The sequence below is a fragment of the Rutilus rutilus genome (genome assembly GCF_951802725.1).
Source record: "Rutilus rutilus genome assembly, chromosome: 8".
NCBI lineage: Eukaryota > Metazoa > Chordata > Actinopteri > Cypriniformes > Leuciscidae > Rutilus > Rutilus rutilus.
In genome coordinates, this window is record NC_140222.1 from 25272505 (window position 1) to 25294600 (window position 22096).

At 36.7% G+C, this 22096-nt stretch overlaps 1 protein-coding gene across 4 annotated transcripts; it reads right to left on the minus strand.

Moving 5' to 3' along the window:
• Positions 1-422: 422 nt before the first annotated feature.
• Positions 423-15657, minus strand: tpm4a (tropomyosin 4a). 4 transcript variants are annotated; one of them, XM_084417930.1, is made up of 9 exons: positions 15273-15632; positions 13319-13444; positions 6591-6724; positions 5096-5213; positions 4942-5012; positions 4770-4845; positions 4483-4545; positions 4332-4401; positions 423-1138 (listed from the first exon to the last, which is right to left on the minus strand). In XM_084417930.1, exons 1-9 carry the CDS (start codon positions 15384-15386, stop codon positions 1056-1058), a joined length of 855 nt encoding a protein of 284 aa, XP_084274056.1. In that variant the 5' UTR covers positions 15387-15632; the 3' UTR covers positions 423-1055. The 4 variants fall into 4 exon arrangements, with proteins under 4 accessions (XP_084274056.1, XP_084274058.1, XP_084274057.1 ...); XM_084417931.1 differs by lacking the exon at positions 423-1138 and adding an exon at positions 1937-2318 and having other exon boundaries at positions 15273-15657; XM_084417932.1 differs by lacking the exons at positions 13319-13444; positions 15273-15632 and adding an exon at positions 10792-11351.
• Between the last annotated feature and the right edge of the window lie 6439 nt (positions 15658-22096).

The following is a 22096-nucleotide window of genomic DNA, read 5'->3' on the forward strand; positions in this document are numbered from 1 at the left end:
AACATTATTGTTGGTTTAACCTGGTTGCCTTAAAATGTTAAGTTCATTGATATAAAAAAAAGGAGATTGGTTTAATCAACAGAAACTCAAAATATTATGTTATCTGAACCACAAAAATGATCTAAGTTGTTTTGACAAAAGAAAAAATGTTGTGATAAAGCATGCAAATATTTTTTTACAGTGTAGATTCACGTTATGAACAACGTGTGTGTGGACGATACAAATGTCATTGTTGTTCTTAGTTTTGTGTATGGTGATATAGGCTACTGATAGGCATTCACTGAAAGTTTCACTTTTGATTATTCAAAAATAAAAAAATACAAGGCATCATTTATAACTTCTGTAAAATCCATAAAATGAGGATCAATTATTCATCTAATTGGACTATTCTGGAAAATAATCAAACGTCTAGCCCACAAACAGACTTTTTATAAAAATTTATTACACAGAAAATGGAAAAGAAGCGTTTGAGGCATTTTGAAATGGTCATTTGACAGAAAAAAAGCGACAACGCATTCACAGAAATGTCTAGGGAAGAGTTAATATTTCTTTGGTCTTTGTTTGGTCCCATTTCGTGGTGGTTCCACAAAAATACCCAGGCACTTTGACATACCATGGTAAAACACCATCGCATTTTCAATGGAGTAATGTACTGCAGTGCATCCTGTGGCCAGTAGGTGGAGCTCATGATGTACTTATGAGAAACACTGCATTAAAAACGCCCTCATCAACGTCTTCATTTACATTACATTAATATCAAAACTCCAAGTGAATTTCTGCTGGGCACATTAGCATATTCACTGTTCATGTGGTATGTCATAAGGTAATAACGTTGTTTCAGTGGGGAAATTAGCACCTCAGGTTGTTTGGCTAACTTTTGAAAGCAGCGATGTCGAGCCATCTTGGATAATAGCGAAAAAAGAAATACCTGCCTCAGATCAAAATTTAAATTATTTATTCTGTGAGAAAATAGGGCTCAAGCTAGCGAGTTGAAATTAAGGAGAGTATTTGTGGAATGTTGTAAAAATGGACGTCGTTCTCTCTCATCGTCTCTCTTATAAGCTGTTCAGCTCCTGGAGTGTCTGATCCAGCACTTGATGCATTCCGAGGTTTTCTTCTTTTGCAGAAGATAATTTTTCTGTAAGCAAAAATATAAAAAAATTAGTCAGATGCTGTGACTGTTTAATAAGCATACTATGTGAAAATACAGTTTTTAGTGCACTAGTTTTGTGGTTTTCACTGTAAAAAAAGTTTCATTTTTTAAGTACAATCAACTTGGATGATTAAGTCGTTTCAACTTAAATTACATTAAACAGATAAGAAAATTGCTTAACTTATTTTGATGCTAAAGCAATGTAAAACATGTTTTCATATCTTATTGATCGTATAATTTTGTTTACAGTGTAGGGTTCATCTACAACCACACAGTGTTATAAGAAGAAATATCACCATTTAATTTGCTTGCACTTGGTCAGTGTGTCAGTAATAATATTAATTACGATTGCATTTATGTGTATGATTAAAGAATAACCTTTCAACTGTGAAGATTAGTATTGTATTAAATATTTTTAAAATATGATATAAATACAGGTACAAGCATAAAATCAGACAAAACTGAAATGTAACCTCACCTTTGTGGACATCAGAATATAAAAGAGAAGAGTATAGAAAACTGACAAATATTTAATATATTCTAATATATATCATTTAACACATTTGATCATATTCAATATATTTAATAAAATGTATAATATTTAATGTATGTTGCACAGAAGATATTATATTATATGTTACATATATTTATTATTATTCTAAATTGCATTATAAGATCTGAGCTGAGAATTATTGAGCATATTTTGTGTAAAATTACCAAATTTCCCAAAAGTTCTGACACTTTTTGACTAAATGAATTTCAATGATCCAGTCATTCATGATTAATGGATAATCATTTTTTAAAAATCATACATTTACAATCAAGTAAAATATTTAATCTAAGTCTAAAAAACTAATATCAAACTTCCCTGATATTACCAGGAATTTCATGAACTTAGAAACTCTTACCAATCTTCATAATTAAACATTATCAATGACAACAGAAGATTGAGAGTCTGAAATGAAACAAGGGTGTTTTATTGAGACTAGCGAAGACACACTGAAGAAAATGAAGCACGCATGAAGAAAGTGGCAAGAAATTTGAGAAAGCAGGAGATGCATCAGAGCGGGACAGAGATGGATCTACAGGGAGGTCATGTCATTGAGAGCATGGTCCAGCTCCTCAGAGATGGCTTTATACTTCAGCTTCTGAGCATAGAGTTCATCTGAAGATCGGCAGGAAAAGCAGGAAAGCGAAGGATGAGAAGCAGCAATGGACAGAAACCAAATGAAAAAGAGAAAGACAAGAAGTTAATGGAAGACTAAACATGAAACTCTCAGAGGTCATGTTCTACCAGTAACAATCTATAAGCGAATCGTGTTCAAAACAAAAATTTCCATCCGGCCCAAAGAAGATATGCTCCCTTGTTACTTTTCCTATTCATATATACTACTTTTATTAAGCAAATGCAGAGTTCAGTCTCGTAAAGAGCTGACCGGCGCTGTAGGGAACAGACATACTTCATTTCTCTTGGGACAGAAGGAAAACCAGGCTTGTTTAAACCAATTCTATATACTGAGTCAGTCGAATATATCATCTTCCAGTGAAGGGGTTCAAGCGTTTGAAACATGAGCCTGCTGGAACTGACAAAACGGCTCTAAAACAATATGGTGTTATGTGTTCCAAAAGATTTTATGGCCGTTACATAGACAGGGAGGATGGCCCGCCTGTGACCTGTAAAACCCCATCCACTCAGGACTTTTTAATGCGTCCTGCTTCACCACTGTCATTTCTGAAGGTAAAAAATGCATTGAGCCACTTCCTTACCTTCACTGATGTGTTCATAAGAACAGTTTAGTCTATTGATGCTTGCCAAGTCAAACTATAGTCAAAAATTACCTTTTTGAAAAGCTACATTATAGGTGACTAAGAAAAAGTATATTAAATCTATTTAAGAAGAAAATTATCTTTTAAATGATTTTCAGTATTAACGTATTTTCTTGCTATTAGGATGACAGCATAAAAGTCGAAGACAAAAAAATTTGTGCTCTCTGAATTGAATGATGATTCATGAATCAGCAAATTAGTTTTGAACCAGTTCATTTCATCAGAACAAAGCAATTTGCTAAAATAAACCAAACAAACTAATCAAATCTAGTTTTTGAACCAATTCGTTCCATCAGAACAAAGCAATTCTCTAAAATGAACCACCTAAGCCAATCAAATCTAGTTTTGGAGCTAGTTTGTGTCACGTGAACGAAGTGATTCACTAAAATGAACTCTCCAAACTAGTCAAATCTAGTTTTTGAACCAGTTCATTCCATCAGAACGAAGCAATTCTCTAAAATCAACCACCTAAGCCAATCAAATCTGGTTTTGGAGCTAGTTTGTGTCATCTGAATGAAGCAATTCACTAAAATAAACCACGCAAACTAATCAAATCTAGTTTTTGAACCAGTTAATTCCATCAGAACGAAGCAATTCCCTAAAATCAACCACTCAAGCCAATCAAATCTAGTTTTGGAGCTAGTTTGTGTCATCTGAATGAAGTGATTCACTACAATGAACTCTCCAAACAAATCAAATCTAGTTTGAACCAGGTATTTTTTCTGAACGAAGCAATTCACTTAAACTGACCACTCAAATCTAGGTGATTCTGACTGAATGAAACGATTTGCTCGAACGAGCCATCTGAATCAACCGATTCACTAAAATGAATCAACTTTCCCAGCTTTTTGTCATGCTATACACACTAATTATTGGAGAAACGATTAATTATTGAACAAATGACTAGTCTAACCGGTTAACTAAATCATCTTTACCAATGTTTTTTCCCCGCGCTAACCTCCGCACTTACCTTGGAGAAAATATCGAATTCCTGGAAAAGCAACAGTGTTTTGAAAACAGCTACTGTGAATATTTTAGAAACAAGTTCACTGAAATGAACCAATTGAATGAAGTGATTCACTACAACAAATCATTCAAACAAACCGATTCACTCAAATGAATCAACTTTGTCATTCTACATGGCTACCACAGTAGTTAGGTCATCGCTCAATTCTGGTAGAGCTACAGTGTTTTGAAAACAGCTACACGCTTTTCTGGAAAATGTACCTCTATGAAACAGAACCTCTATGTTCAACTCCCCCAATATTGCAAAAGAGTTGAACTTTTGGCTCCACAGAAATCTCAGTTAACAGACAGATTAAACCCACAGAACTAATGAATGTGTTCATACCTTCCAGGTCATCGATAGATTTCTCCAGTTTGGTCACTGACCTCTCGGCAAACTCAGCACGGGTCTCGGCCTGATAAACACAAAAAGGAAGTTGAAGGAATGAGAAAGGGCAGCTTATCTTGGACCTTGTCTCATTTGTTGACTTCTTTACCTCCTTCAGCTTGTCACTAAGAACTTTGATTTCCTCTTCATACTTGTCTTCTTTTTCTGAGTACTGAAACATGCAAACAAAGACAGATACAGCAAATCCATTTCACTTTCTGTCAACATTGAATAAAATTCGCATTGCTCTCAGAGCTATTGTGTTGTCAGAACTTTAAGTCCATAAATTACCATGTTTCAGTTTCAAAGCGACTATCGGGCTTTGAAGTTGAGTGATGATTATTATAGAGGTCTGAAATTGTGATATTAACAGATAAAAGAGAGATGTTGACTTACTTTCTCTGCCTGAGCCTCTAGGGATTTAAGGTTGTTGGTAACGTTTTTCAATTCCTCCTCCAAATCACCAGCTTTGCTGGAGGTATTTGAGCAGAAAACAATGTTTTAACTGGTCAAGCAACAAACATTCACATTCTAGTCTATTTAAAGCGTGAGAATAGGTAGACGATACCATTCAGCGACTTCGGCTCTCTCCTCGGCTCGCTCCAGCTCGCCCTCGAGAATCACCAGTTTACGGGCCACCTGTAGCAAAGATGGCGTTCAAACGAAGAGCTTCAAATGTCAAACATCTGGAAGTGGTGTTCCTCTAGGCGCTTGTACCTCACCTCTTCGTATTTGCGGTCGGCCTCCTCTGCGATGTGTTTAGCCTCTTTCAGCTGCATCTCCTGGATCTCCATCTTCTCTTCGTCCTTCATGGCGCGGTTCTCAATTACCTTCATGCCTCTGGAGGTGAAACAAGCGGTGAGCGAGACATCATTGATAATGCAGATCAACAAATTTGCTAACGCAAGATCTTTATTTCATAATCAAAATGGTCCTGAAATCTGGAAATGAGAATTGACCAATGAATTTCCACCACCTTTTCAGTCATGTGCGATTAATGAATAAGGTTTTGATTTAGCCAGATTTGCTAATGAATATTCAAAACTATTTGTCAACTGGTTTGACCAATTCATGGAATCTTCAACATAAAGGCCTGTTCACACCGGGACGAATTTCGCGTGCGATATTCGCAGACGTTTAACGCCTCGTGACTAAACAAAGGGCGCCAATGTGAGTGTGCACACCTACGCGAAAAACGGCACGCGTAAAAGCGGCATTTTTTTTTTAAACGCCTCGGGTTCGTTTTTTTGGTTTGGCGCGCCGCGTCAAAAACTATCCGACCAATGAGATTGGCGCTTTTGCTCACGTGTCTGGAGCTTCTGAAGTTACAGTAAAACACAACTTTGGGGGCGCTCAAACACAAAACGGTCTTGCCGAGCACACATACGTAACGGCGAAGAAGATATACGCCAAGTAGCGTCTAACACTGCCGGGAAGAAATAAGACGAGGAAGATGCAAGGCAAGATGAATGTAGAGCTGCTGGTCTCGTTGGTGTCGGAACATAAAGAACTATATGACAAACGCGACAGCGGAGTATTTCTGTTTTACATTAAGCGCCATCTAATGTCAGGGAATGAATTTGCATGTTCACTCGGCTCATCGTCAGCGAAAATCGCTTGGGTGTGAACACAAAAAACGCGTTGAAAAACGCTGGCGAATAACGCGCGCCGATACGGCCCTTAAGGGTGATTTCCAAGCATTGAATTTATGAAAATTCATGGAAAATCATGTTAATTTCCTGTTTTCTCAAGCTTAATATGAATATCATTGGTTCTTAATACAGTGTAAAAAAAAAGTTGCTGCCTTAAATTTTTAAGTACAATAAACTTGGATGTTTAAGTCATTTCAACTTAAATTACATTGAACTGACTTTAAAAAAAATTAGTTGAATCTTGTATAACATAAAAAAGTTGAAAATTGCTTAACTTATTTTGATGAGTTAAAGCAATGTAAAAACATATTGTCATAACTTATTGATCATATGTTTTACAGTGTATGTATTTATATATTAAAGTATTTATATATTAAATAATAAAAGGTGGGTCAGTCTGCTTCCATGGGTAAAACCCTCTCCAACCACAATTTCTCTTGAAAATGAATTCCGTAAAATTTTGTGGATTGGTTTTGTTTGGTCCACAGAAGCCATGTAGTTTTCACCCAAAGCACAGCAATTCATTCCTTCCATCATTATTCATAAATTAATGGTTTCCATTGACCTCTCGCTCTCGTCTGCTGCTTTCTCCGCCTCTTCCAGTTTCTGCAGTGCAGTTCCCAGCCTCTCCTGAGCCCGATCCAGTTCCTCCTCCACCAGCTGAATTCTGCGGTTCAGGCCCGCCACATCACCCTCAGCCTGTCAAAGAAAAGGTCAAAGGTTACTTACATACAATTATATACTGACTTTAAATGAAGCAGTAATGTACATTTATGATATAAAATAACGCTCTGGTGTTTTTTCAGGTCTTTGGGGATTCTCCCAATGATGCCATGTCATTTTCATCAGTTTTTGCTCAAAGCACAATCAACTGCAAAAGAAAAAACATTTGTGTGCCCTTTACGACCACCACCTCCCGTTGTGATTCAAACAAAGATTGGCCTCATAATGAGCACAATGGTGCCTCTGTGACATTTTTCAGTTTTAAAGAGACCTCACAGCCAAACCAACCCATTTACTGCACTGATAATTGCAACTATAATTATGACAAATATCACAGTGGCTCTCGCACTGCAGACGCTTCAACCGAGCAAGCGCACAGTTCTCTCAGAACGCTAGGAAAATCTCGCTGCCAGGAAACTGTATCTGGGTTGAAACTTTAAGAGGCATCAGGGAAACGTCAAAGAGAGCATATCGTCCATTTTCTAATCACATCTTTGTTTTGAGTCAGAGCGGCTGGTATTTACAGATTTCTACTGCTTCCTATGGCATGAATAGTAGTAAACAGATCATAACTGATGTACCTCACTACATACAAGCTTTTATATACTTTAAGCTTTTTTTTGTAGCTGGTTTGCTACTGGATGGAATAAAAATATCTTTATCAAACACAAAAATGAATGTAATAGATCATAGTAAAGGCCTCAACTTTTTTCTCATAATGGTGACTTTATAACTTGTCCAAATCAACTGTTATATCTTTATATCTCACAATGTGACTTAAAGGGATAGTTCACACAAAAAGCCATCATTTACTCACCCTCAAGTTGTTTCTTTCTTCTGCTGAACATTAAAGAAGATATTTTGAAGAATGTTGGTAACTAAACAGTTGATGGGCCCCCTTGACTTCCTTTTCATACTATGGAAGTCAGTGGGGCCCATCAATTGTCTGGTTACCAACATTCTTCAAAATATCTTCTTTTGTGTTCAACAGAAGAAAGAAATTCATACAGATTTGGAAGGTGAGGGTGAGTAAATGACAGAATTTCCATTTTTGGGTTGAACTATCCCTTTAATAACTTGTTCAAACCAACTCAGACAGCAACATAGTGTCGGCCTGGATCCGGCCCACTACCAGATGTGGGCCGGATCTGGGCCGACACTACAGTTTCTGTCTTGGAACTGTCAGTGACTTTATATCTTAAAATCTAACTTTATATCTCACAATTACAAGAAACTAAGTCATAATTATGAAATATAATGTTTGATTTCAAGCTATAATATTTCTTGCAATTGTGACTGCGACTTTATATCTCAAAATACGACTTTATATTTTGCAATGTGTGAGTTTGTATCTTGCAATATGACTATATCTCACAAAACGCCAATGAATACGCTATTTAAGATTGACATCATTAAAGAAGGGGTCAAATGAGCATTTATTCACACATATTTCACCAACACATCACGGGAGTAGGAAGTTAACCCCCTTTCGAATAAAAGAGAGCCAGAGAGGGGAGGAGAAAAATGCACAGGAAATGGACACACTCCACATCCTCTCCCCTCCCAACATGCTCATTCAGTTCAGGGTCAGGATACTCCCTCATGAGCCGTGCCCTTTCCTTAGTCACTGCGCTCCCTGGTTGCTTTAGCCATATATGGTAAAACAAGCTCTGGAGAATGCTAGTGGTGAAGTGCCAAAAAGTTTTAAAGGCTGAAGAATAGCACAAAAAATAAAAATAAAGCCATATGTTATCGAGAAGCGTCTGGACGCAGCCTTGAACGTATTATCGCGTACAAGACAAAACCCAAACACGCATACGTGTGATATGAGACGGCGACATTCCCAGATCTATGGATTCCCAGGCCTATTTACACCACAACACACTCAGATCTTGTTAGAGACGCAGTGACGTCCGTGTCCAATTATACGTTTAGGATTGAAGTGAGGGGGAATCACCTGGGACTTCTGCTGTCGACTTCCAGAGGCACAGTACTATCGTACGTGACATTGAGCAAACACTTGAGACGAACACTATCAATGTAATGACCTTTTTATGGGCTGATATTATGAAAATAAGGCCTATCAGATGAAAACGAACAGTGGAAATGAAGTACAGGCTCCTTTTCAGTCAATACAAGTTGAGATTATAAAGTGGCTTACTGGTAAAACAGTCAAAGAGAGAGTTGGAAATGCAAAATTATTAGCTATTTCTAAACTAATGCAAAGAAAAGCAGAAGACTGTAGAAGTATTGTGAAGTAAGCAACCACTTGTGTAACTAAACTTTGAAAAGATATGCAAAAAAGGTCTTGATATCATTTTCAACACCATGGGAAGCAGTCGATGCAAATTTGAGGAGCATTTCTTTATCTTCCTTTACTTATTTACCAATTTCCTAATGGTCTTTGTACAGGCTTCACATATGTTCGTAGTCATGTTCTTGACTTTTAACCCCACTGTGAATTATGCCTTACATAAAGTATGACCATCATGGAGAGGTCATTGGTCACATCATGACTCATGACCAAGTCCAGCAGCATTCTGTCACACTGAGAGTGGGAAAACTCCCACTTATGAAAGTAAAGTCAGCAAAATTTGTATTAGAAGTGTCTGACTCAAAGCAAAACCCTAAGAGAGAAAGAAAGGAGTTGATTTAGAAGAATGATGGGACCATGGACCTCCCTAACATTTCTCCATTAAATGTAAAAGGCAACAGATCCTAGACAAAGACACACTATTGATCTACAAACACTAGAAGAACAGGACTTTTCTTAAGCAGTGCCAGCTTCCTGCATATCTGCATGGTCATTTGAGTATGAAGAAGGACCACAGGAAACTCCAATGTGGAGCAAGAGACAACATCCTGACTCAGTTCCTTTGGGAGCTCAGGATGGGACATCCTTTGGGTCGTTCTTGAATGCAACAAAATCACATTTGTAACTTCTAAGAAAGATCCACAAACAATTATTCATCGGTTGCGCAAAAACAGGAGTTCAAATGAGGAGAAACAGACTGTAGGTTTCTGGCCGAATTCCTTCAGCTTGACAATTAAGAGCTTCACAAGGGATGACTCAGAAAATTGTATAAAATGGAGCATCTAAATCCTCCAAGGACTGTGGGGGAGGGGGGCTTCCTTAAGCATCTTGGTATCAAGGAAAAATCTCCTCACATGCAACATTTTGCCATGTTCTTCATCTAAATTAACTAAAAAATACTATTTGACCCCATTACACCATATTAGGTAGAAATCACTCCTACTACTGCAATAACTATTTTTAGTTTGTTTTACTGTCCTGTTGGATTGAAGTTTGTATGGCTGAATACATTCGATTATACCAAAGATAGGTAGATAGATAGATAGATAGATAGATAGATAGATAGATAGATAGATAGATAGATAGATAGATAGATAGATAGATAGATACTGTAAAACATAGGCTACTGTTGGTTTTACAAAGGCTGTTGGTTGCCATAAAATTTTGAGTTCATTGAAATAAAAAATGTAATATAGCCTAAATTACATATTAAAAACAAGTTGATGTGACAAAAGATGTGACCAAAAAATATAGATATTTTCAGTGTAGATAATCTTTAAGTAAATCTTTAAATTTTTAAGAATTATAAAAGCCCTACCTAGGGAAATTAGAAAATGGCTTACTAAGTAGGTAAATAACGCAATTCTTTGTAAAAAAATATACTCAAATTGATAGTTAAAACAAATAAATAGTTAATTATGTAAATTAAAATGATTTTAAGACTAAAATAACGGGGTGGAAGTGTAATAAACCTGTATGAGAAAACAGTGAGGCCTAACAACTGCCCAAAGGCAGATTTTGGGGTCGGACTGTCCCTTTGGACCAACGCCTTTCATTCCACAACCTCACGTCTGCATCCAGGTCTCACTGTTCACCTAAACATACAATTATAGTCTTCAGCGGAGCCCGGGAGCTTTTTTTGGAACAGTTCACAGAGGTAACGCGTTCAAGAATCCGGAGAGTGTAAAGACGGTAAGTAAGAACAAAGAAATATGAAGATTTGTCTCACTTTCTCCCGGAGCTCGCGCTCATTGTCCAGCTCGCGCTGTAGAACCAAAGCTCGATCTTCTGCGTCATCCGCCTGCTGCTGCAAAGTCTGGATCTTTCTCTTCACTGCGTCCAAAGAAGTCACACCTGTCATTTTAGATACTTTATTATATTATATTTACAACTAGAAAACAAAAACGAGCCGCGACTTTGGTCAGGAAAAATGAAACGATGTGCAAATACAACAACAAAAAAACTCAAAAAGCTATAAAAAAAATAAATACTTCAAAATTGAAAAGCCTAAAAATATATATAATTAAAAAATAACGGAATGGCGCTGTAGTTGGATGGCCAGTGTAAAGAAGAAGAAAAAAAAGGAGTGAAAACGACACGAAATGTGCAATCCAAATTCTTCCCAGTCCGGATCAATACAAAACGGTTCAATGAACAACAAAAAAAATGTCTTCGCTGGAGGTTACTTCTGTCTCATGGAGTCATTGGAATGTGAGAGAATGTAAGGAGGCAGAACTTCTGCAGAAAAGTTTCAATGTAACTTTGGAAAAGTGAAGTCCCCGTGACGTCATTGTGGGCGGGGCAACCACTGAGTCACAATTCATGCTCATTTTATGTTAATTACTTCTTTCTCTTGTCAAAATGTATTCAAAAACGTACTCTTAGAGCTTGTCGGTAATATTCTTATTTTTATTTGTAACGTTTTTTAATCTTGACTGGTTTTTGTTAATAGTTTTTATTTTTAATATTTTAATGACTATGCTACACTGTAAAAACATTTTAAACAGAAATTTTACATGCAAATATATTTTAAATGAACCACAATTTCTTAATTTCAGACGTTTCAAGACTGTTTTTACAGTAGCTGATGGGTCAAATAAAAAATAAAAAATAAAAAATAAAATTGCAGTTTTCATGTTGTACACCTTTATTTGAGCTGTTTAGCTATCATTTTAATTAAGTTATATTATTGTAATATCTTATAACTTTATATCATTTCTTGGGAGTTTTCTGAGACAGCCTTATTCAAGAAACACTCACCTTTAAGGTTTAGATTAGGTAGATAACACTTCCGCTATTGTAACTTAATGTATTTAGGTTGATTTAATCATATTAAATAATATTTTTGAATAAAACCATTCCGTTTTTGATTTTTACGTTACCTGACAAAATTCTTTTTAACAGTATGTCCATTTCTCTTCTTTTAAGGAAAAAATATTTTGGAATATATACTGTAAACATAACAATCATATCAATGTTTTTGTTTCCATCTATTGAACTTGATTTTTTTTTATTCAACACATTAAAATTTAAAATTCAAATTAGTTGAAAAGCGTAAAGCACTCTCACTGCATGTTGTTGATTTCACTTACAAATTGAACGCTGCAATTACACACAAGTTTTCGATTACAACCCCCGCAATTAAAACCTCAAATCTTGACGTTACACACCACTTCTTCTGTCACACACTTTCCGCAAAAGTGTGCTTTTGTTCTAAAGACGAGCCAGCGATCTGGGAGCATTGATTTCATTAGTCACAGGAGTGTGGCCCTCTGTGTTTGCTTTCGCTGCATTCTTGGGATTCCTGAGCTTTTACACTGCAACCGAAGTCCCAGTCTCCCCTGCTGTTCCCCCGACTTATCAGTTACAGGCCTCAAAAAAGTTGGTGAACTTATCTTACCTACTTTGGCGTTGTGAATGCAGATGTATAATTAGTTTACAGTTTCCTCTAATGCATGACATGTGGCTTCTCTGGAACACATTTTCAGGGCAACGCTCCAAAGAACTTGAAAATGTGCTTGTATCCCCAGTTCCAGCCTCTCAGAACATTCTACAGGAAATGAAACTTACTCATTTGTACTGCACTTATTGAATAAAGTTTGATGTCACGGTGTGTCCTGTAAAAGTATTTTGAGGTCAATGACAACATGAAGAACATCTCTCTTTCGCAAATGGATTTACCCCCATGCTGGAATCATTAAGGATTCACAAACAACCGATTTGCCCCTCCTCGGCTTCCTTCTCAAACTATGCAGTCATTTCCTTCGAGGTCACATTGTGAGGAGTAACCTGAGAGATCTCTTATCTGAGAGACGGACAGGATGGACCCACTTCAGAACAATGCAGGTGTGATTACGACAATTTTCTCACTCGTCCCAAGGCCAAACACGTTCTAACAGGTGGAACGCACTGCGCTTTGATTCATTTAAACTTAAAAGTAGCCAATTTGTGCGTTTAAACCTTAAAATTATCTCTTTAATGAGCAATGTGTTCGCTTCAAGGCATTACAGAAGTACACCTGAGGAAAGAGATATTTGAAAAGATTCTTGTTTTGACATGTTTTTTATTGAGGTAAAGCTTTTTATTGCCCTATGAATCCCCATTTGAAGCACTGTGAAATGGTGCCATGACCCTGAAATGGACCGGCTGGGTTGACAGGAAATGAAAGCATCATAACAAAGCCTGAATGACTCGAGTTGTTTATCGTAGAGGACTCATGTCTGAGTCTGTTTTACTGAACCCCGTGCATCACTTACGTCAGCAGCTTTTTTCTCAGACAGTTCGAGTTTCTCCTGGGCGTCCTTCAGGGCCTCTGAGTACTTGTCCAGTTCATCTTCGGTTTGTTTGAGCTTTTTCTGCAAGCCGACCAGCTCATCCTCCAGCTTTATGAGGGAGAGTGAGTAAACATAGCACAATTTAGCATAATTTAAGGGAATATCCCAAATGTCCATAAAAAAATATTTCTGTTGTTACACATAACAAGTAACTTAAGTTACTTAATCCGATTACTTTTTTAAAGTAACGAGTAAAGTAATGCATTACTTTTACATTTACAACAATATATCTGAGTTACCTTTTCAAATAAGTAAAGACAAAAAACTTTCTGGTATGATCAGTGTTGAGGGTAACACATAACAAGTAACTTAAGTTATGTAATCCGATTACTTTTTTTAAAGTAACGCATTACTTTTACATTTACAACAAAATATCTGAGTTACTTTTTCAAATAAGTAAAGATAAAAATCTTTCTGGTATGGTCAGTGTTGGGGTAATGTGTTACAAGTAACTTAAGTTACGTAATCCGATTACTTTTTAAAAGTAATGAGAAAAGTAACGCAACACTTTAACATTTACAACAAAATATCTGCGTTACTTTTTCAAATAAGTAAAGATAAAAATCTTTCTGGTATGGTCAGTGTTGGGGTAATGTGTTACAAGTAACTTAAGTTACGTAATCCGATTACTTTTTAAAAGTAATGAGAAAAGTAACGCAACACTTTAACATTTACAACAAAATATCTGAGTTACTTTTTCAAATAAGTAAAGAAAGTTAAATTGTTTACTCATTTATTGACCTCTACTGTACAGACATGAATCTTTATTCATTTCACTTTTGGTGTCAAAGGGTCTTTAGAATAGAACTTAAACAAACAAGCAAGCCCAGTCTAGGTGAGAAAAAGTAACGTAACACATTACTTTCCATAAAAAGGAACTATGCAGTTAGTTACTTTTTTAAGGGAGTAACGCAATATTGTAACGAGTTACTTTTAAAAGTAACTTTCTCCAATACTGGATATGGTAATTTTAGGAATACTATCAACCTCTATAATATTATCCCTCATAATATTTTCAACTATTTTATCACAAAATAATATGTACATTATTAAGAAATGAATAGATATCAAAAAAGGATCTGGTCACCCACATTATATCATAGGCCTACTCTCTTTAGTGGACAGCAGATAACTAATTTTAGTCTGAGGTAATCTGTCATATGGCAGTAAGTGAGATAAACACTCACAAACACTTTGCTATCTATGGCTATCAGTTTGGCTGGGTTCTTGTGTTAAAGAGAGGATCTGTTAATCTACTGGGATTCCAGACAGCCTGACCTCTCTTGTCCATTTATAACCTTAGGTGTTCTGGATGGTGGAAGACATGGATTGATTTTTAGCTAATATTAATTTACTAAGATATCTGTCTGTTTACAAAGAGCAATATGTTTTCCAAGTGTGTACGCTTAAAACAAACAAACCAATTGGTCAATAAAATAAATATATTTTATATGATATCTAATATAATTCACAATCTTTTAGCCTACAGTTTATTATTTATGATTAATGTTAAATTATAAATAATGTACATTGTTACTTCAACTCGTGTTAACATGCAAACATTTAATGTTAATAATGTATTAATAAGGTTAATAAATGCTGTAAACGTATTGTTTATTGTTAGGTCAGATTGTTACAGATTTTTTTATAGGATTCCTGCATTGTGCAAAATAAGTAGCCAGTGCTGCGAAAGAACCCAGAATTGCAGCTCAAATGCATACTTGGTTTTCAAGTATGAGGTCTTGGCAAACTTCTCCTTGATTACAATCGTCAAGTTTCAGCCTTGACAGATGCCTATGCCAACACTTTTGTTGGGACCTTTTTATTTTAACATTTTAACCAATCTGGATTCCTACCTGCATTTGTTGATTCTTACCTGCTTGCATTTCTCCTCTGCAGCTTTCTGTTCGGTCTCGGCCTGCTCTGCCCGGTCGATGGCGTTCTCCTTGTCCAGTTTGAGCATCTGCATCTTCTTCTTGATGGCCTCCATGATTGCAGGTTGATCTAGTGTCTAGGTCGAATATGAAATTCAAGGGAGCCACGAGCTACGAAGTGCAGTTCTCGGTCCTTCAGGCGAAAGTGTGGTCAGACTAATGGATGCGAGGAGATTTAGGAGAGGAGAAGAATGCAGCTGATGCTGCCTGCAACCAAGAGCTGCCAGCAATGCTGGATCGCTCTACATAACCCAACCAAAGTCTAAAACACCCCCCTCACTCCCCCACCCATCTGCCTATCTAACCACTTGTGAGAAGGAATGGTCTGGACCAAACAGTCAAAAGCACTTCTCCTTATTTGGAGTGGTGCATATTGTTTTTGTTTTTTTAAAGGACGAAGGGATGGAGAGGTGAGCAGATACTGTAGGCCCTGCATCCAGATTTAACCCCATTAGTGCTAAACCGAGCTAACAAAATATGTTCTAAGAGCGTTTTGCGAACATTCCCATTAAGTTCTGAAAACATTATTTCTGAATGTTCTCTGAACATTCAAAACATCAAATTTTTTAATGTTTTAACACATTTTGCAAACATCATGAGAACATCATGAAACAAGAAATAACATTTAAGTGAGTTTCAGAAAAAAACGTTCCATGAATGATTATACATAACGTGTGCTTTTTATATGCTAACGTTTTGAGAACATTAATAAAAAACAGATAGCTTTGAACGAACGTTCTATTAACGTTACTGTAGGAACGTTTGTAAATAACTTTTGACTGAACCTTGCCAGAAAGTTCTTAGAACGTTAGTCCTTGTTAGGTGACATTCATCTAAATTGCCTTTACCAAGGCAAGTATCAATATAATAATTGATAATATTTATGGTAATGCACTTTTCAAAACCCTTACCTCTAAGCAGATGCCAAATGTACCTCAAATTGTGCAGTTTGTTGAGGAGAGGAGCTATTATTTTTCTTATTACGTGGCTCTCTGGAATCCTCGATTCTTATCGGTCAATCACAGCATTTGGAGGTCAGACATTCTTAATATTCACAGTCGTCCATGACAACGCTTATTAAAACCTCTCAACCATAACAAAAACTGGAGATACTATCATTTAAAAAAAAAAAACACAAGTTATCAGTTGTAGTCGGAAAAAAATCTGTTACAATCTGACCTATGAGCAATACTTTTACGCCATTTATGAATCTTGCTCATACATTTTTAATACTGTAACATTATTGCAATGTTTATCTTGTTGCTAGGCTGATCATTTTGTACATTCTATACATTTTGCTTAGCGAAAGCTTTAAAATCATATACATTTAAAAAAAATTATACTGACCACTGATTATACATGATCCCGTATCATTTGTACTTTTCTGCCGGACAATAAAATGGCCAAAAAATCTCATAGGCTTATATTAGAGGGACTATTCAATGACACAAATATTATAGAAACTTGAAGGTGGACTGTTTTGACTTTGCAAAACCCCACTCAGAACACATTTGCTACCCCATAGTAACACTCTAGAAACCACGGAAAATATAAAACAAACAAATGGATAAATATATCCTCAAAATAAAAGATACAAGTGCTAATCATACCTTCATTAGAAAGCAAACAAAGTCGCTTTCTATTCCTTTCACTGCCTTGTTCAATCAAGTCTGACGTAAAGCAATTGCACACACTTGATTTAGAGTCGTTGAGTCCCAAAGTGCTAAATGGCGAAACCGTTGGATCTAACTGTTTTGGCACTGAAAACTAGAGCTGAAGTGCAGAATGTAACACTCTTTTCCAACTGGCTTTCTTAACTGCTACTGGACACTTGCCCTTGCATTAGGCATTTTATGAATTACAATAAAAAGTGTAGTTTAGTTTCTTCTAAATAGGGTCTATTTTCTGTCATAAGCTCTCATTTTACAAATTTTTAAGTAAACGAATGCTTGAATTCCCGCCACGCCAAAAACCACAACTTTAGCATCAAGGTGGTAAAACTGCGAGACATGTTTGGCATGTACCTCAGACATACTCAACTGTCAAACGGATGATTCACTATCCATAACACCTGGATGAACATTCTGAGAAGAGTGTCCAAAAACACCTGTGCTCCAGACAAACAGCTCTCTGACGTCTGCTGCGTGTCATCATATGACGTCATAGCCATGCACAGATGTTTGGCATCTGCATACCCACTCCAGTGTGCCCTGTCTTTGTTGGCCTGCCTTAGGCACTGTTGTAAGGAAAAGACGTAATGTGCTTTGGCGTTCATTCAACATTACTTACTCACGCCTGCCCTGCTGAGATTTAAGGAGGAAGGGAAGTATGAATGTGTGTCATGTAATTGGGCAATGCCCCATCGTGGAAGTAGTTTAACGGACAAGTACGACACAAAGTGCACTTTGTAAATTCGGCCAATGGACAAAAACATGCTAGGAATGAATTTAATGCAGGTTTTGTTTGAGCTGTAAAGCTGTAAAAAAAAAAAAAAAAAAATTTGAAGTCTTGTGGCTATTCTTTATCTTAACTTGTGTTAACCATTTACTGCCATTACTAGGTTGTTTTGGTTATTAACATGCCACAAATGCTATCGATAGATTTTAAAGGGGTGGTTGATCATGATTTCACTTTTCTAACTTTAGTTAGTGTGTAATGTTGCTGTTTGAGCATAAACAACATCTGCAAAGTTATAAGGAACTACACGAGCTTCCTCCCAGGTTAGTGACATCACTAACCCTAAAATTTACATAAACCTTGCCCCCTGAACATGATTTATAGATTATCAAGACAGAATATGCTAATCAATGACTAGAAGATAACTACACGCTACATAAATTCATCAACTAACCATTCAGAAATGTTGTCTACATGTTGTCACTTCTTCTTGAGTCTCTCCATCTTTGTCTGAATCCGGTTTGAAAATAAAATGCTAAAAGTTTTTGAAATTTTCAGGACACAAGCTGTTGCAGCTCCGACCCCTGTGCTGGGAGCAGCAGCTCATTTGCATTTAAAGGGCCAGACACAAAAACCGGTGAGTTTTTCTCACCCTCAAAACGTGAAAATTTTAACATGCTATATAAAAATATCTGTGGGGTATTTTGAGCTAAAACTTCACATACACACTCTGGGGACATCAGAGATTTATTTTACATATTTTGAAAAGGGCATTATACCACCCCTTTAACATTCCTTAAAACTAAGAGTTCTTTTACACAACAATGATGTACTAAAAACTGAAAAACGTTTTTTTCTTTGTAGAGATTACAACGTTATCAAAACGATCCCGGTTCACACAGATCCACAAAAACAACTAAAAACGCTGTATTATGCATGCCAGACAAGTAGTTGGCGATGTCACGTTGTAAAGAAAGACCACGCGCCTTTCCAGAGCACTCGCGCCAAACGCGCATTTCTATAAACTGAACACATATACACGTGCATGACGTCAGCGTTTCCACAAATTCACATTTTTGTAGTTTACAAAGAGACGATAATGGTATGGTTTTCAAAAACTCACACTTTGAACCCCATTTTCAAAAGTTTGCGTTTTCAAAAAGCTGTTGTGTAAATTAACAGCCAAAGCAAATAAAAATAGATTTTCAACAATTATCGTAGAATATAGCATGACATTGTATTATGCACAAAGTCTAATTTTTGGTTACAAGTACTGTACTATTTGGCCGCGATGGGCATAGTATGATCATGAACATCGCTAACACTAAGATGGTGTTCCACAACATCATTTTGACAGGCCTGTTCACACCAAGAATTATAACGCTAACTATTTTACTGTCCACACAAACACACAATAACATTTTGTGAATGTTTTGTTATCTGCTTAAATGCTTGAACTTTTTAAAGCAGGAAAGATTCTGATTATGTCAATGTTTTTATCACAAAAACATCGTATAGTTGTGGCGTGGACTCTGCTATTCTTTTAAATTTAGAATGATTTTTAAAACTAAATCTTCATAATTTGTTTTTGTTATAGGTATTGTCCTTGTTGTGAACAGGCCTTTGATCAGTTTTATGTCAATTCAAGTTGGCACTCTGAAGGGGAAATTGGGAAAACCCTCTTTGCTTTGTGCCGCTTTAGTAGCCTAGCCTAGCTTTAGTTCTAATTTTGTTAGCCAAGGATTTCCTTAAAAGAGTAGCTCAAAAATAGTTTAACTTCTTCACTTTACAAACAGCTTATCAAGCTGCAGCTGTAAAGTAGCTTCTCCAACACGCACATATGCTGAACTCACTCAACCCCAAACACGCACACGAGAGACATTTATTTTACCTCCCCTCTGAACTGTCGGTGTAGGCTATTTGTTGAGTGCATACTTTTAAGCGCAGAATGCTCTGTACTGTGGGAAGTGCAGGCATTAGGCGGGAGATAAGACCAGAGGAGAATGACTGAGGGAGTAATTGTGAGTGAGAGAGAAACAGGCAGAATTTGACAGGCCACTCCCACAGGAAACCGTAGCTAAGCTCAGCATGACCTTTTATGGTAAAAATTCCCCAAACCGCTGGCTGCCTGTCTTGGGAATAGTGGTTATAAAATATAACTCGGTTTAAAGAAACAAGAGCACAGAAAGCACAGCCACAAGCCTGATTTCAACAGTAGCAAAGAGACAGATAAACAAAAACATTCACCTATAGGCTAGTAAATAGTTCTGACTTCCTGGAATGAAAAAGTGTTTAAACGTGACAAGATAAGCAGCAGGAAACAAGCTAAGCTAACCCTAACCCTACAACATCACAGCTACACTGCTACCTGTGGTTTAATCCCATTACTTGGTCTCCTGCTTTACAAATCTACCTAGGTTAAGTATTGCTAATTATAATGAACTATCTTAACATTAAGGTTTAGCCTCAAACTTGCTAGTTCACGTCAATAAAACACGTTAGCTTATTTGAAACGCTGTTTGAGCAGAAGTCTGCATTGAAAAGTTGTTATTAACAGTTAGGGCCTATGCAAACATTGACGACTGATTACAACTGTAGCGCTAGCAAAACTAGTGTGCCCCCTTGTGGTATATTAGCGGCCATTGCAGACACGGATGAGTTGACTCGAAAGAGATGCAAATCCGCGGCTAGTTTTACCTTAGATGCTTAAAGGGATAGTTCGCTAAAAAAAAAAAAAAAAATTCTGTCATCATTTACTCACCCTCAAGTTGTTTCAAACCTGTATGGATTTCTTTGTTCTGCTGAACACAAAAGAAGATATTGAAGAAGGCACTGAATTCCATAGTATGGAAAAAATAGACTAGCCTACTATCGAAGTAAATGGGTCCAATGGTCCATCAACTGTTTGTTACCCACATTCTTCAAAATATCTTGTGTTCAGCAGAAATTCATACAGGTTTGAAACAACTTGAGGGTGAGTAAATGACAGAATATTATTTTTTGGGCGAACTGTCCCTTTAACGACTCAGATTCACTTTTTCCAAGCCCAATCTCTCAATCTTGTGAATGTGAACACAAAAGTGGCTATTTGATGTAATGTATTTAAAAAGATATAAATTAGACATTAGGACACTATACCAAAAATATCAAAAGTAGGCTAGGCTACTGTAACATAACAAATAACTGAATTAAACACAATTAGAAAATAGCTACTACAGCAACAACAAGCAGCGAACAAGAAAACAACAGATATAGTTTTAGATAATAAATAAATATTAATGTTTACATTGTGTTAATAAAAATATGCAATAAAACTTTCATAAAACTTAAAACCAACCAAAAGCATATGGTAAACATTATCGGACATTCATGAGGCCTTGTCCTCTTACGTTAATTTTCATAATGACCAGCAGAGGGAGCAATAACTCCAATATGCGTAAAATCAAGCTGTTATAGCCCTTTGTGCAACAGGTGATCTCTCAGATTTTACACATTGCTTCATTGACATTAGGGGGGAAAATGTTTTATGGCGGTATTAATTATGTATATTAAAAATAGTAATTGCCTAATAATAATTTGTGTTGGTTAATTCCACTAAAGAGAGTTTGAGGGTCCGGCTACCTGTTTGTCCAACCAATGGCAGACAGGTAGAGCCATCATTACTGCATTTGGTGCAGCTGTTTCACACACTTTATAAAGAAGCACATGAATAACCAAAACAACCTATTAATCGAATGACTAAATAAGGGAACTATTAATGTGGACTTGCCAACATAGATCTCTTCCAAATCCATCAAGCTAATTTTAAAAGTTAATCCATCCTATTCCCAACTGAGCTCTCCGCTTGCATGAAAAACTTTGTTCCAGTTGCTCTGAAAACAATCCACCTGCATCCTGCACTCATTCCAACAGAAAAAAACAAACATCAACTGATGTTCTCGCTGCTGGGCTTAAACCTTCATACAGCTTGATTCACACAGCTTGAAGTATTTTGCAGTGGCATGTATCCAAATTGTGCAGCATCAGAGAGTATCCTAGGACGCAGCTATCCCATGCTGTGAAAACATCCTTATTGTGTTTCTGTGGAATTCTAGGAAGAGCACATAGAGGCGAATAATGCAGAACAAGTATCCGCTTACAACAGACAGAAAAAAAATTGTGATTTTAAAATGGGCAGCACACCAGAAACAACACAAATCATCTGGAATTGAACTTGGCTCGCTCTAATCAGGGGGTATTGTGAAAGACGAGGAGGGAGAGGTTGAGCCGCTGTCTTCAGTGTGATGCTCCCGGGAGACTTGACTTGTGAAACGTTGTCTTTGGTGAGGCCCGGGTCCCCACTGAGCGAAAAGGCCTCCCGGTTGTGCCA